The sequence below is a fragment of the Leucoraja erinacea genome, chromosome 26, assembly GCF_028641065.1.
Source record: "Leucoraja erinacea ecotype New England chromosome 26, Leri_hhj_1, whole genome shotgun sequence".
Lineage (NCBI taxonomy): Eukaryota > Metazoa > Chordata > Chondrichthyes > Rajiformes > Rajidae > Leucoraja > Leucoraja erinaceus.
In genome coordinates this window covers 8,326,942-8,341,993 of record NC_073402.1, presented here as the reverse complement: position 1 = coordinate 8,341,993, position 15,052 = coordinate 8,326,942, and the positions used below count along the sequence as shown (strand labels likewise).

At 50.6% G+C, this 15,052-nt stretch overlaps 1 protein-coding gene across 1 annotated transcript in view; it reads left to right on the top strand.

Annotated features, from left to right (window-relative positions):
• The window catches only part of si:ch211-1i11.3 (mitogen-activated protein kinase kinase kinase 5), a 125,053-nt gene that overhangs the window by 93,104 nt on the left and 16,897 nt on the right, over positions 1 to 15,052 (top strand). The window contains 9 exon segments of the mRNA XM_055656092.1: positions 1,354 to 1,490; positions 3,372 to 3,477; positions 4,422 to 4,579; positions 4,903 to 5,064; positions 6,366 to 6,549; positions 6,847 to 7,004; positions 8,849 to 9,031; positions 10,255 to 10,360; positions 11,753 to 11,996. Coding sequence (XP_055512067.1) covers positions 1,354 to 1,490; positions 3,372 to 3,477; positions 4,422 to 4,579; positions 4,903 to 5,064; positions 6,366 to 6,549; positions 6,847 to 7,004; positions 8,849 to 9,031; positions 10,255 to 10,360; positions 11,753 to 11,996 — 1,438 coding nt within the window.

Here is a 15,052-nt window from a genome sequence, read left to right as displayed (position 1 = left end):
AAACAGTGTTAACCTTCTTTCCATCAAGTAATTCCTGTGCTCCTGGACGTGTGGCAGTGTGCCGGCCTCCTGCTGATGAATCGGCTGCAAATCTGTAACATATATGTGTAATGGCTTATGCTTATGCTCACATGAACAGATACAGTGAAAAGCTTTTGTTTCCATGCTATCCATTCCAGTCAGGTAATACTGTACATAATATAATCAGGTGAAACACAAGGACCAGAGATAGAATGAAGAGTGCAGAATATCCGTTATCAGCAATGTAGCATAACAGTTCAAGAGAAAAGTCCAGTGTCCACAATGAGGTAGGTTGGAGTATTGGGACTGTACCCTAGCTTATGGAAGGACTGATATATGATCTGAGAGGACTCGGAGTTCTGGAATAACTCAGCGGGTCAGGCAGCATCTCTGGAGAACATGGATAGTTTACACCTACAGAGTTGGTAAGTGACCTGCTGAAGGGCCTGTCCCACTTACGCGACTTTTTCGGCGACTGCCGGCACCTGTCATAGGCCGCTGAAAAATGTCAACATGTTGAAAATCCAGCGGTGACCAGAAAGACGCTACGACTCATTGGGCGATGGAGAAGCCTACTCACGATCATACAGGCGACATGTCGCGGGGTGAAGCCTGTACGGTCGTGAGTAGTCGCCGAAAGAATCGTACCTTGTTCTGGTCGCCGCTGGATTTTCAACATGTTCAACATTTTCGGCGACCTGTGACGACCTATAACAGGTGCCGGCAGTCGCCGAAAAGGTTGCGTAAGTGGGACAGGCCCTTGAGTTACTCCGGCACTTTGTGTTCTGTTGTGTATTAGCCAGCATCTGTAGTCCTCTACCATCACTAGCCGGGGCAGCGTGTTCCAGGCTCCCCCGACTCTGCATGTAAAATAAAATGCCCTGCACATTTCCTTTAAACTTTGCTCCTTTCACTTTAAAGTTAAACCCTTTAGTCTTTGATATCTCCACTCTGGGGAAATGGTTCTGCCTGCCTCCCCGATATGTGTCTTTCATAATGTTATATATTTCTATCAAGTCTCCCCTCCACTGCCAATGCTTCAGAGAAAACAATCTAAATGTGTTCAACCTCTCCTTTGAGCTAATACTCCTTAATCCAGGCCACATCTTGGTTACCCTCTTCTGCACCCTCTCCAAAACTACATGTGTGATGTCCATTCAGTGCTTTCCCACAACTCTTGATCTTCCCAGAGTTTCCCTCCAGATCCGAGCGCTCACATTTCCCTCAGACTGTGCACACTCGCTGGGTCTTTTCCGCTACCCGTATTCTGTAGTCTTTCTCTTTCATTGAGCAATGATAAAGTGATGGACCCCATGGACCCTCTGTACACAGGAAGTCTCTCCGCCCTGCTGCACTCCAAGTGGGGGCCCCTGAAAGACAATGAAGCCACCATCGTCTTCTACACCAGGCAGATCCTGGAAGGGCTGAAGTATCTGCATGAGAATCAGATTGTACACAGAGACATTAAGGTAATGGGGAAACCTGGGGGTGGGTGGGATTGGGAGAGTGTTGTTAAACCCAGCCATCCCTCAGATCCCAACACATACCTCAGGGTGGGGTAACGTTCTTCATGTTAAAAGGGACAGGGTCTTGGCGACCAGCATGCTTACAGGACCTACCAACTGGAGAGGGTAGGAGCTCAATGGTACTGCCCGCGGGTAGTAAAAGTCTGGAGGATTATTTATACATAGAATGTGATTGATTGAAAGATACAGCATGGAAACAGGCCCTTTGGCCCATCCAGTCCATGCCAACCACACTAGTTCTATGTTATATCATTTTTAAATCCACGCCGTACACACTAAGGGCAATTTACAGAGGCCAATTAACCTGCAAACCCACACGTCTTTTGGATGGGGGAGGAAGCTGGAGCACCCAGAGGAAACTCACGTTGGCACAGGGAGAACGTGCAAACTCCACAAGGACAGCACCTATAGTCAGGCTTGAACCTGGGTCTCTTGACGCTGTGAAGCAGCAGCTCTACCCGCTGCGTCACTGTGCCGCCCCATTATCGATAAAATAGTCAGGTGTGAGGCATCGGTACCAATGGAAAGAGCTCGCACCAACTCCGGGGCACCTCCCCGTGGGAAGTTTGAGCAAAGTGCCGGAAGTCTCGAGGCATTAATGCATCTCACGCATGTGGACCAGAGCAAAAGCTTCCAATAGAAGCACTGAGATAAATAATACTATTATAATTTTTAACTGATTAAGAATTACACTTGAAGGATTGCAAAAAGAATCGAATGACGACACATATGAAGAAGTGACGGAACCGTAGCTCTCTGGCAGGCAGCCATGGTTACAGTAGCAGGCCCACCGTGGCACAACATGCTGCGGAATCGCTGCCCATTATTACGTTGCCATTGGGTTCCATCCCGTGTCAGATACACCCTGGGGACAATTGCAGGAAGTCTGGGACTTGCTCGTTTATACATGATGAGTATATGGAATGAGCAGCCAGTGGAGGTAGTCGAGGCATGTACTATAAACAATGTATAAAAGATGTTTGGACAAGTACATGGATAGGAACGGTTTAGAGTGATATAGGCCAAACAAGGAAAGATGTTGTCAAGCTTGAAAAGGTTCAGGAAAGATTTACAAGGATGTTGCCAGGACTAGAAGGTGTGAGCTATAGGGAGAGGTTGCATAGGCTGGGTCTCTATTCCATGGAGTGTAGGAGGATGAGGGGTGATCTGATAGAGATATACAAAATCATGAGAGGAATAGGTCGGGCAGATGCACAGAGTCTTTTACCCAGAGTAGAAAAATTGAGGGCCAGAGGACATAGGTTCAAGGTGAAGTGGAAAAGATTTAATATGAATTCGAGGGGTAAGTTTTTCATACAGAGGGTGGTGGGTGTATAGAACAAGCTACCAGAGGAGGTAGTTGAGGCTGGGACTATCCCATCGTTTAAGAAACAGTTAGACAGGTACATGGATAGGACAGGTTTGGAGGGATATGGACCAAATGCAGGCAAGTGGGACAAGTGTAGCTGGGACATTGAAATTCTTGGAACAATTAAATTCTTATTTGCTGATAAAGGAGACAGGCCATTGTTAGCTGTGGTTTGGGTGAAAACGAGTTGTAGACAATGAGACTCATCATGGCACCAAGCACGTCAGTGCTTCTTTGTCCTATTAGCTTATGTCTCCCCAACCTATCAGGCAATGGGCTACAGTGATAATTAGGAGGATTACAATGAGCAGGGAGGGACTGGACAACCAGCCAGCCAGGTGCTTGGCCATCGCTTCTGGTGCTCAGTTCCTTGTCCTCACCTGTGACTTGCTGACAGTAGTTCTCGGCCGTGTTCCGCACTGACATTTTAATTTTAATAAAATCTCTCTCCACAGGGAGACAACGTACTGATAAACACCTACAGCGGAGTGCTGAAAATCTCCGACTTCGGGACATCGAAGAGGCTCGCGGGAATCAATCCCTGCACGGAAACGTTCACAGGTGACTGACTTGAGGTCGGTGAGGGGGGTTGGTCTCCGTGTCCTGCCCCCTTTACCCAGCTCCTCAGTGCCGTAGCAACAGTGAATGTGTGGCTGGGTTTGGTACATGTAGGGCTTGGTTCCTTAGGGCTGCCCATTGGTAGTTAGGCATTTCCAAGTTTGGCAGTGGTGTTATTCCATGTGTTGGTGGAAGTTGGTGTCTGAGCCGGGGTTACACTATCCAGAGTCGGGGGTGTTTCATTGTCAAATGTGCGACAACAGAACGATCAAATTCTTGCTGGGAGCAGCAGAACAGGCCTGTAAACATAACACCCAACGGCAATATATAATAGCATCCATAAATCAAAATACTAGTGTGTAAAGCGTAGGGTCCTTAGTACAGCCAAAGGAAGTCCACAGAAGTTCATCATTGAGGTTAGTGTTGTGCGGTGTTCAAGAGCCTGACGGTTGTTGGGAAGAAGCTATTCAAGAGCCGGGTGGTCATGGTTTTTTTAGACTCCTGTACCTTCTTCCCGATGGGAGGAGTGAAATGTGAGTGTGGCCAGGGTGGTGTGAGTCTTTGATGACAATGGTTGCCCTTTTGTGGCAAATCCTCCTGTAGATCCCTTTGCTGGTGGGGAGGTGAGTACTCGTGATGTACCTTTGGTGTCCAATGGCCTGGTGCCGGTGGCATTGCCTGCATGAGGGTGTGCCGCTGGGTGTGGGGTGCCACAGCACTAGACCGGGCATCTTGGGCGTGTCGGGGTGTGGTTTGGTGGCGTGGGTTGTGATGGCGCTTGCGGTGATGTGTGAAGGTCTACCTGTGTGCTGGATGTGATGTGATGTGATGCGCTCGCAGTGGCGTGGCTGGGTTCAGTGGCACGGGCTGGACTAACCACACTGGGTGTGACAGAACTGGGTTTACGTTGGTCACTGTTTCATTTCCACGCATCCTTCATCCTGCAGGAACCCTTCAGTACATGGCCCCAGAGATCATTGACAAAGGACCAAGAGGCTACGGGATGCCTGCAGATATCTGGTCTCTGGCCTGCACTGTCATTGAAATGGCCACAGGAAAACCACCTTTCTTTGAATTGGGAGAGCCGCAGGCTGCTATGTTTAAGGTAACCTGACTGATGATGTGACCCAGTTGTACAGAAACAAGGAAAGCAGATGGATTTGGGACAAAAGCAGAATGTTGGAGGAACTCAGCGAATCGGGCAGCATCTGTGGAGGGTGTGGATGGGCAGTGTTTCGGGTCAGGACCCTACATCAGACTGAAGCTGACCAGCTTCCAATTCCTGTCCGGACCCAAAACGTCGCCTGTTCACTTCCCCCCCCGCAGATGCTGCTCGACCCACTGAGTTCCACCAGCAGCGTGTTTGTAGCTGCGGATTCCAGCGCCCACCGGCTCGCGTGTCTTGACTTGCTGCTTGTTTGGCTGCAGGTGGGAATGTTTAAGATCCACCCGGAGATCCCAGAGTCCATGTCCATCGAGGCAAAGACCTTCCTTCTCCGTGGCTTTGAGCCCAACCCTGATCAAAGGGCCACGGCTGCCGAGCTCCTCAAGGACACCTTCCTCAGTCGGAAGAAAAAACTGCCCCCAAAGCCAGGTATGAGCATGAACTGGGTGCCAGGGACACGGAGCTGAGTGGGATGGTGAGTGAGAGGTAACTGGCAGTGGCAGTCGGGTCCGGTGGCAGAGAGGACTAAGTGGAAGAATGTTTAAGGGGGGGGCATTGGAATGGGATGCAGTTGACATCGTTGGAAGGAATGGGGAGGAATAGGACTGAATCGGAAAGAGAAGCAATCAGCCGATGGAAACAAGTATGGAAGTGAATCGCGCAGATTCGCGCGCCATTTACGTGAACTGTTAGCGTGTGGGTAGCGCGGGACGGGAGCATGGAGTGGCGTGGAGCAGTGTGAACTTCGTCGTGCCACCGGCCTGTTGCGTAACTGACGGCCAAAGTGGGACAGGCCCAAGTCCCTGGCGTGGTGCAACGTCTCGCCTCCAACAGCAGCAGAAGCGGGCAAACGATCGCCGAGCTCGGCCTGGGGCTCACGGCCGTTGCAAATCCCGATCCGCCCCCACTCCTACACCCAGAGCGGGGCCAAGATGATTGAAGATAGACACAAAATGCTGGGGTAAATCAGCGGGACCGGCAGCATCTCTGGAGAGAAGCAATGGGTGACGTTTCGGGTCGAGACCCTTCTTCAGGCTGAAGAGTCGCGACCTGAAACATCATCCATTCCTTCTCTCCAGAGATGCTGCCGGTCCCGCTGAGTTACTCCAGCATTTTGTGTCTATATTCAAATGACGTCACGCGCTCCAGATGGCTGTGCGGGCGCACGGTGATGTCACTACCGGCCTGTCACGTAAATGGCGGCCAAGTGGGACGGGCCCTGAATGGTCTATGTTTCTGTAGATAACTGACCACGAGGAAAGCTGCATAGTCACAACAAAAACGTACAAACCCCACATAGGGTCAGGATCGAATGCTGGTCACAGGAGCATTGAGGCAGCTGCTCCAGTAGCTGAGCCACTGGGCCAACCATGCCTCCGACAGTAATGTATTGAGACAATAGGTGCTAACTGGATGGAAATCCTTCCTCACTTGTCACCACCACACTGTACACTCAGGTCCCAACCAACATCCAGACACTTGGGGGTCAGATCTTGATGTGCTTTCCCCACCTATGACCTTTGGCCTTTCAGCCCCTGCTCTTGCAACAGAGAAGCCATTCCTGCATTGATGATCTCCCCCCCCTCTCTCCCCCCCCCTCTCCTCCACCCCCCTCTCTCCGTCCCCCCCTCTCCCCCCCTCCCCCTCTCTCCTCCCCCCCCCCCCTCTCCGTCCCCCCCTCTCCGTCCCCTCCTCTCCGTCCCTCTCCCTGTCCCTTTCCCCCTCTCCCGGTGAATTTCATCACAGCCTGTCCGTGCCTGCCTCGGCCCACCGCAAGGACGAGGCTGAGAGCCGTCATCCCTTGGATTTCAAGCGTACCCAGCCAGTGCTGTCGAGAAGCTGCTCGATCCCAGTGCTGCCCATCGACTGTGGCTCCCCGCAGGAGTTTCTAAGGTAATGGCACCTTTTTAGTTTAGTTTAGAGACACAGTGCGGAAACAGGCCCTTCGTTCACCGAGTCCGCGCCGACCAGCGATACCCGCACTCCGACCCTGTCCTAATCTAGGGACAATGTTTACATTTATACCAAGCCAGTTAACCTACAAACCTGTACGTCTTTGGAGAGTGGGAGGAAACCGGAGCACCTGGAGAAAACCCTCCCTCTCCCTTTCCCTCTTCCGTGTTTATTCTCAGTGGATTGTTTCACTGGGCTTGATCTAACGCATGTCCCTGTCGCCCCCCCCCCCCCCCCCCCCCCCCCCCCCCCAGCTGCTGAGGAGCAGGTGGATGACATCCCCTCCTCGCCCGAAGAAAACGCCGCTCTCTTCCTGCTGAAGAAGGACAGCGAGTGCCGGGCCACACTCTTCAAGATACTGACGGATGACTGCGAGACCGTGGTCTGGAATATTCTAGAAGCTCAGGCTCAGGTACACAAACCATTCACAGGCCTCGCCTTTCCGCACCTCAGCGTGCCCCGTGCCCGTGGTGATGAAGCGCTACCCCCCCCCCCCCCCCCCCCCCCCCCCCTTTCCTTTGCCTCTGCCTTGTGCCTCTTTCCCCGGCAAGGAGCCCTCGCCCACCACCGATGACCTCTCCTTGTGTCTTCAACACTCTCCAACCTCTCGGACACCCTTTCGAGACCTTTTCATTCGAGACCTTTTCATTCCCAATTGCTGCTGTGATATCAATTGCCTCCTCTCTCTGCCTGTCCCCACTCACTCCATCTTCACCTTGTCCGAACCCACAGCGTTCCACTCGTTCCGCATCAATCCCAGCTGTGACGGTTGGGATTGATGCAGAACGAGTGGAAAGCTGTGCGTTCTGACCAGTAGGCTGCCGTTGTCGTCTGCTGGTTGGCCTCTACCTTGTGGACGTCAGATGGCAGCTAGACCTCTCCTCCTACCTCCCTCCCCTGGACCCGGGACCCCACCAACGATGGCCAGCCCACTGTATCCCACACTGTCACAGATCTCCCCGCATCAGGAGAACTCCCCGTCCTCGGCCTCCAACCTCAGAGTGCCCCGACCCCACACCTCCACTTCTGCCTCCAACCCAAGATCATAGACAATAGACAATAGGTGCAGGAATAGGCCATTTGCCATTCAATGTGACCATGGCTGATCATCCCCAATCAGTACTCCAGAGAACCTGCCTCCACCGCCCTCTGAGGCAGAGAATTCCACAGACTCACCACTCTGTGAGAAAAAGTTTCCTCGTCTCTGTTCTAAATGGCTTATGCCTTACTCTTAAACTGTGGCCCCTGGTTCTGGACGCCCCCAACATCGGGAACATGTTTCCTGCCTCTAGCGTGTCCTTAAACAGGACTGTCCAGGCAAGCCCATTGTTTCTGCCTGCTCTCATCCCACTGAAGCTATCTCCTCAGGGCTCAACTCTGCCTTGCCCCCCCCCCTTCCCCCCCCCCCCCCCCCCCCCCCCCCCCCCCCACATCCAGGACACCTCACATGCCCCATTCACCTCTGCCAGTGTTTCCTTTGAGTTATGTGAAGCAGTCCCTTGTTCCACCAAAGAACTGTAGATGCTGGAATATGGAGCAAAGAACAGAGTGTTGGAGGAACTCAGTGGATCACACAGCCTCTGTTTGTGTCGGTTTGTTTTCTGTTTTATACACTTGTACTATTTATCTTGTAGGAGAGGGCTTAAAGGAAGGAGAACCCGACCCATTTTTAGCATCAGCTCGGCAACTAAAGTCCACCTTGGATTAGATGTGGAACAAAGCCTGTCCACTCACTCTTCCACAGCCCACAGTGCAGCTGTAGCTGGGTAACCCCTGCCACGGGATTCTCCCATCACCCATTGTTTTGTGCTCCAATGTGTATGATCTACCAGCTGTAATGATGCCTTTGGCCAAGGTATTTGAGCATTGGAATAGGTTAACTCTCTATTTGCTTCTTCTGATGAAAAAATTGTTCCATGGCCTTTGTTAGTTTCAGTGCATAGAAACTGGCCCTTTGGCCTACCGAGTCCACACCGACCAACGGTCACCCATTCTCACTAGTTCTATGTTTTCCCACTTTCCCGCCCACTCCTTACACACTAGGGGCTGTTTACAGAGGCCAATTAACCTATAAACCCACACGTCTGGGATGTGGGAAGAAACCAGGCACGTTCTCCCCGTGGCCGCACAAACTCCACACAGATAGCACCTGAGGTTAGGATGGAACCTGCGTCTCTGGCACTGCAAGTTGTGCCGCCCCCTTGTGTTGTCTCTTGTATTGTTCCCACACAATTCTTCCTTTTCCTTTGAAACCAGAGCTCCGAGCGCAAGTTGACGAGCGAACACATCAGGCACCTGGTGACCTGCCTGAAGAACTACATTCGCTCCCCGGACCGTGCGTTCATGAGGAAAGCCCTGTCCAGCCTGAAGGCTGAGCTGCGCATCAACAAGGGGGCGCTGAGTGAGATCCAGATTGTCCTGTTTAGCTTCCAGGATGCTGTGAGTTGGAACATGATTATAAATACTACAGGCATGTGGTTGGAGTTGCCTCTCTGGAGCCAATGGGTCCTTCCCCCCTGGTGATCTGCAGTGACTTCTGAAAGTTCTTTGTAGTTCAATGATTAAATGCTCAAGTAAGGAACTAGAGCAGTGTGCTAAGGAATCAGGTCTATTGGGTGGGAGAGGGAGTGGGATGTAGGGGTGGGAGAGGGGGTGACGTGCCAGGGTGGGAGAGGGGTTATGGTTTGTGGGTGTGGGTGTGGGTGTGATGGTGTGATGGTGTGATGGTGTGCAGGTTGGGCGATCATTGAGAGACCCTGTAACAAGGGGATTACTGTGTGGTGGGTTACTGTGTATTTAACTCCCTTCTGCAGCTGTGTATAGAACTGGTGTATGACCATTATAGTTGTGTAATTGTTAGTGCTCTCACGGTATCCATCTGGTTCACATTTGCCCGTTACACCTCCTATCCTGAGCCTATTTGAGGACCCGCACAGTGCGTTGGCTTTAACTTCTCCCCTAAAGTGGTCAATGATAATGGAAGGCAGGACTGGCCGTGGCAGAAGTCTGGCATTCCAGCAATGTCCTCCACTCCGACATCAGTAGAAACTGGAAGAGCCAAGTGTTGTCAAAGAGCTGCCATGCTTTACTACCGGTCCCGGAGTCCATTGTAATGCCATCACTAGCTTATGTCTACACTGTTCCTGTCCGACCTTTCCCAGTGTTAGCCCGCCAGTCGGCCTGAAGGGCTGAATGACCTTCTCTCGATCTTATTTCTCATGTACTCTGTTCCAAAATGCCAGTATCATGTTGCACTCCAGAATGGTAACAATTTCAATTATAAGATGCGATGGAAAAACAGCACTTTACGATTTAATTTCTTGGTCAGTGTTTGACGGACTTTACTGGACTTTATCTTGCACTAAACGTCATTCCCTTTCACCCTGTATCTGTACACTGTGGTGGCTTGATTGTAATCATGTACAGTCTTTCCCTTGACCGGAAGGCACGTGACTAAAAAGCTTTCACTGTACCTTCGGTACACGTGACAATAAACTAAATTAATCTAAAAGATATGGCCATCAGCATTTTACAGAGGGGAATGTAGGAATCTGATTTTTTTTTTGTTGCCATTGAATGGTCCTTGAAATAAGAATGGCGGGAGGTGGAATCTTCTCACAGGGATGTTATTTAGCCCTTATTAATAGCATTCTTTTTTCTAGGTGAGGAAAGTTCTTCGATTGCATCAGATAAAACCACACTGGATGTTCGCTCTGGACAATATCATTCGTAAGGCCATGCAGATAGCCTTTACTGTTCTAATGCCAGGTATGTGAGTGGCCGAATGCTCATTGTACCCAAAACCAGCATCTCCATTGCAGGCAGTTATTTTCCAGTGGCGTATTGGAGCTTATTTTGTAGCCTCCCGTGGATAGCCAAGAGCAGATGAGCAGGAGCAACTCAACCCAGGACATCTTCATCCCCGCACTCTCCCCTACGCACAGGGTGTCCAACGATAGACAATAGGTGCAGGAGTAGGCCATTCGGCCCTTGGAGCCAGCACCGCCATTCAATGTGATCATGGCTGATCATCCACAATCAGTACCCCGTTCCTGCTTTCTCCCCATATCCCCTGACTCCGCTATCTGTAAGAGCCCTATCTAGCACTCTCTTGAAAGTATCCAGAAAACGGGCCTCCACCGCCTACCGAATTCCACAGACTCACCACTCCATGTGTGAAAAAGTGTTTCCTCATCTCCGTTCTAAATGGCTTACCCCTTATTCTTAAACTGTGGCCCCTGGTTCAGGACTCCCGCAACACCGGGAACATGTTTCCTGCCTCTAGCGTGTCCAAACCCTTCATAATCTTATATGTTTAAGAATAGATGATAGATGAGGATGGTGGGTGTGAAGTTCAGCCAGAGGGCAAGGAGCAGCCCCTTTAGGTATAGGAACGTGGGCTGCAACCTCACACACTCCATATCCACAGACTCTTCCAGCCCGCAAAAGTGGCGGGCGGCTGGCGCGTCTGTGAACCGCGAAGAACTGGGTTGCACGGGACTCCTTGGTGCAGTACTGTCCACCCCAGGTCCCCGATGTAGAGGGGGAGAATCCCTGCGTAGGCGTTCAGCGTTTCTGCGGCCACTCAGCCCGAGACGGGGCTGGATCTGGAGCAGAAACATTCAGCGATACATCAGACCCTGTGTGGGGGGGAGGGGGTCACAGCCTTTACTGTACCCAGTGCCCACAGCTGCATTTCGGGATCATACGGAGTGAGACAAATTAATCAGATGGGTATCCATGGCAGTGGGGAGTTGGGGAGGGGGCCGAGAGGATCAGAGTTGGTGGGGACACGAGGAATTGCAGGATGGGACCCAGATGTGTGGTCCTGTGAGGCAGCAGCTCTACCAGCAACTCCACTGTATGGGCCTGTACCAGCACATTAAGCTTCTTGAGCGATGTAATGTGTTGTGAATGTTGAGATGATGGGGCTTGCCCAGCAGGCCTGACCAACCGAATCGGCTAAACTGCACAAAACACATGATACAGAGAGAGACAATTTAAAAACTCAGCAGGTCATGCAGCATCTGTGTGGAGAGAGAAAAAATGAACTGTTCCAAATGCTGCCTGACCGGCTGAGTTGTGTTTTTATTTCGGGTTTCCAGCGTCTGCAGTTTGTATTTTGGTTCTCAGCAAGGGTCTCTGACTTCCTTCTTCCAGAGCTGAAGCTACAGATGGAGACCACGTCTGACCAGGACAAGGATGACCGAGGCACCGAGGACCAGCCGGGCAAATGGAGGGGGAGCCTGGGAGACGTGCGGGAGACGGACGAACTGGAGCTGCAGAACGACGGCGCTGGTACCTCGGGCGTGAGCACGCTCAGCCGCTCGGTCTCGTACGACTCCCAGCAGAACATCTCCCCTCTCATCACACAGCTCAGCCGACTACGGGCTGAAACTAACCGGTACGAGGCAGCAGAAGGAACATGGGTGGGAAAAATACAGCAAACTCCCCATCATAAACCTGAACTGTGTTGGGTTGCTGCCTGACCACGGGAGCAGCGGGGAGCCATTCCCTGCATATCCATGTGCCGATCTAAACACATTATCATATCCGCTTCCACCACCACCCCTGGCACCCACCAAAAAACTTGCCCTGCATATCTGTTTTAAACTTAGCCCATGTCAGCTTAAAGCTATGCACTCTAGTCTTTAGACATTTGCAACATTGTAAAAAGGTTCTGACTGTCTACCTTATCGCTGCCTCCCATCATTTTAAATACTTTTATTTGGTCTCTCCTCGAACTCTGGCAATACAGAGAAAACAATCCAAGTGTGTCCCTCAAGGGTCTCGACCCGAAACGTTGCCCATTCCTTCTCTCCAGAGATGCTGCTTCACCCGCTGAATTATTCCAGCATTTTGTGTCTTCCCATGTTTGTCCGACCTCTCCTCAGAGCCTATACCCTCTAACACAGGCAGCATTCTGGGCAGCCTCCTCCGCACCCCCTCCAAACCTTCCACCTCCTTCCTGTAATGGGACGACCAGGACTGCACAAAATACTCCAGACGTGACCTAACCAAGGTTCTATGAAGCTACAACATGACTTCCGCAGTGAGCCCTTTGAGTGGGCACCACCATGTCAAATCAAGGCCCATCGCCACTTGCTTCTGTTTACTCAGCCTCAGCCCACTGAACCTTCAGCCTTAGTTTCAATCTTAACATTGTTCTGGCATCAGCAGCTATTTGGGGGAAGGTTTCAGTTTTCCTCCAGCATGGACCACATCGTCCAGATTGCATTGTGTGTGTGATCAGGCTCAATTATTTAGACTAGATTGCATTGGATTCAGGAAGAGCCAGATAAGTAGATGCAGAATTGGCATCATGGAAGGAAGCTGAGGTTTTTTTGGGATGATGTTTTTCAGACTGGAGGCCTGTGCCTGGTGGTGTGCCTCCAGGATCAGAGCTGGGCTCATAGATGTTTGTCATCTACATCAACAATTTGGATGAGAATGTACAAGGCATGGTTAGTAAGTTTGCAGACGGCACAAAAATAGGCGGTGCCATTAACAGTGAAATGTTATTGGGAATTCGAGCAGGATCTTGACCAGTTGGCCAAGTTGGCTGAGGAATGGCAAATTGGGTTTAATGGCAGATAAATGTGGGATGTTACATTTTGGGAAGTCGAATCAGGGCAGGGCCTTCACAGAGAATGGTGGGGATCTGGGAAGTGTTGTAGAGCAGAGGGATCTAGGGGTGCAGGTAAATAGTATGGGGCATAGGTTTAAGGTGAGAGGGGGAAATTTTAATGGAAACTTGAGGGGCACCTTGTTTACATTGAGGGTGGTGGGTGTATGGAACGAACTGCCAGAGGAGATAATTGAGGCAGGTACTATAACACCATTGGCAAGATACATGGACAGGAAAGGTTTAAAGGAATATGGACCAGGCACGGGTAAATAGAACTAGCTTAGATGGGCTTCTTGGTCAACGTGGGATGAAGGGCCTGCTTTCCTGCTGTATGACTATGATTATCTCTCCTTATATTTGATTCCACATTGGGAGAAATATGTTTTCCATGCCTGCCCTTTTCAACATCTTAAACAACCCAGTTGGGATCAACCCTGCAATCGCTGGTATGTGGGCTAAAATGATCATACCTGTCTGTAATTTGGCCCAGGCAGTTGGAAGCCTGTTAACTAAGGCAGTGAGCAGTGAGTTAGCTGGAGTTGGTGGTGGGGGGGGGGGGGGGGGGGGGGATGAATGATGGGGATGAGGATGAGGGGTGGTGGGGGGAGTTAGTCAGGGATGAGGGGAAGAATCTCAGGAAGAATTAGATGACCTGGAGTGATCGCTACAACAGCAAAGCCTAAAGGGCCTGTTCCATTTTCACGACCTAATTCACGACCTCTGCCGATTTTGCCCTTGACTCGTACTCGCAGCATGGTCGTCACGAGGTCATAGGTAGGTTGTGATGTAGTTGTAGGTATCGTGGCATCAAGTAGGTTGGGGCGTTTTTCTAGGTTGTGAATTAGGTCGTGAATGTGGGACAGGCCCTTTAGCTCCAGACTTGTCCAATCGGATATAGATATATTGTCCAATACAGATACTTGAATCACTGGGACAACTTCTGTTGGCTTTGAACCTGAACCAAAGTTACAGAGTAAATGTTCGAGTTTGATCAACGATCATCTAAAGATCTTGCATAGAATATAAAATGCAGGTGTAACTCAGCGGATCAGGCAACAACTCTGGAGAACATGGATTGGTGATGTCTTGGATTGGGGACCCTTCTGTTTTATGCATTGCAGCATCTACCGTTCCTTGTGTCAACATTTAAGAATTTGAATGCTTTGTTGAAGCAGTTGGCATGGCGACTGTCGGGCTCTGCGTGTGGATTGGATTGTAAATAATTCATGAAGTGGTGTTTTTGTGACTGTTTACAGCCACCTGTGAAAAGTAAAAAACTCGATAGATGTTCAGGAGATGATAGCATCGTGGCCATAGCTTAGTATTTAACAGCACCTTTTTGTCCACAAAAGAACACTCATCTATAAAATCTTAAGAATAGGAGCAGATTTAGGCCATTCGGCCCATTGAGTCTGCCCTGCCATTTGATCGCAGCTGATCTACTTTTCCCTCTCAACCTCATTCTCCTGCCTTCTCCACGTAACCTTTACCGCCTTTTCTAACAAAGAAACTATCTAAAGAATATCACTGGTAAAGCAACCCAGCCATTTGAATCTGACATGTGGGACTATCCCAAAGCAGTGTGTTTAATGTGGGATTACTTCAGGAAGAATATTCCCATGAGGTAATCCATGCCAGTGAGGACACGGTAAAACACAAAGTGCTGGTGGAACTCAGCCAGGCCAGGCAGCATCTGCGGAGAGAATGGACAGGTGACGTTTTGAGTCGGAACTGAAGAAGGGTCCCGGTCCCGACCCAGAACATCTTCTGTCCATTCCCTCCACAGATGCTGCCTGACCTGGCTGAGTTCCACCAGCACTTTGTGTTTAGCT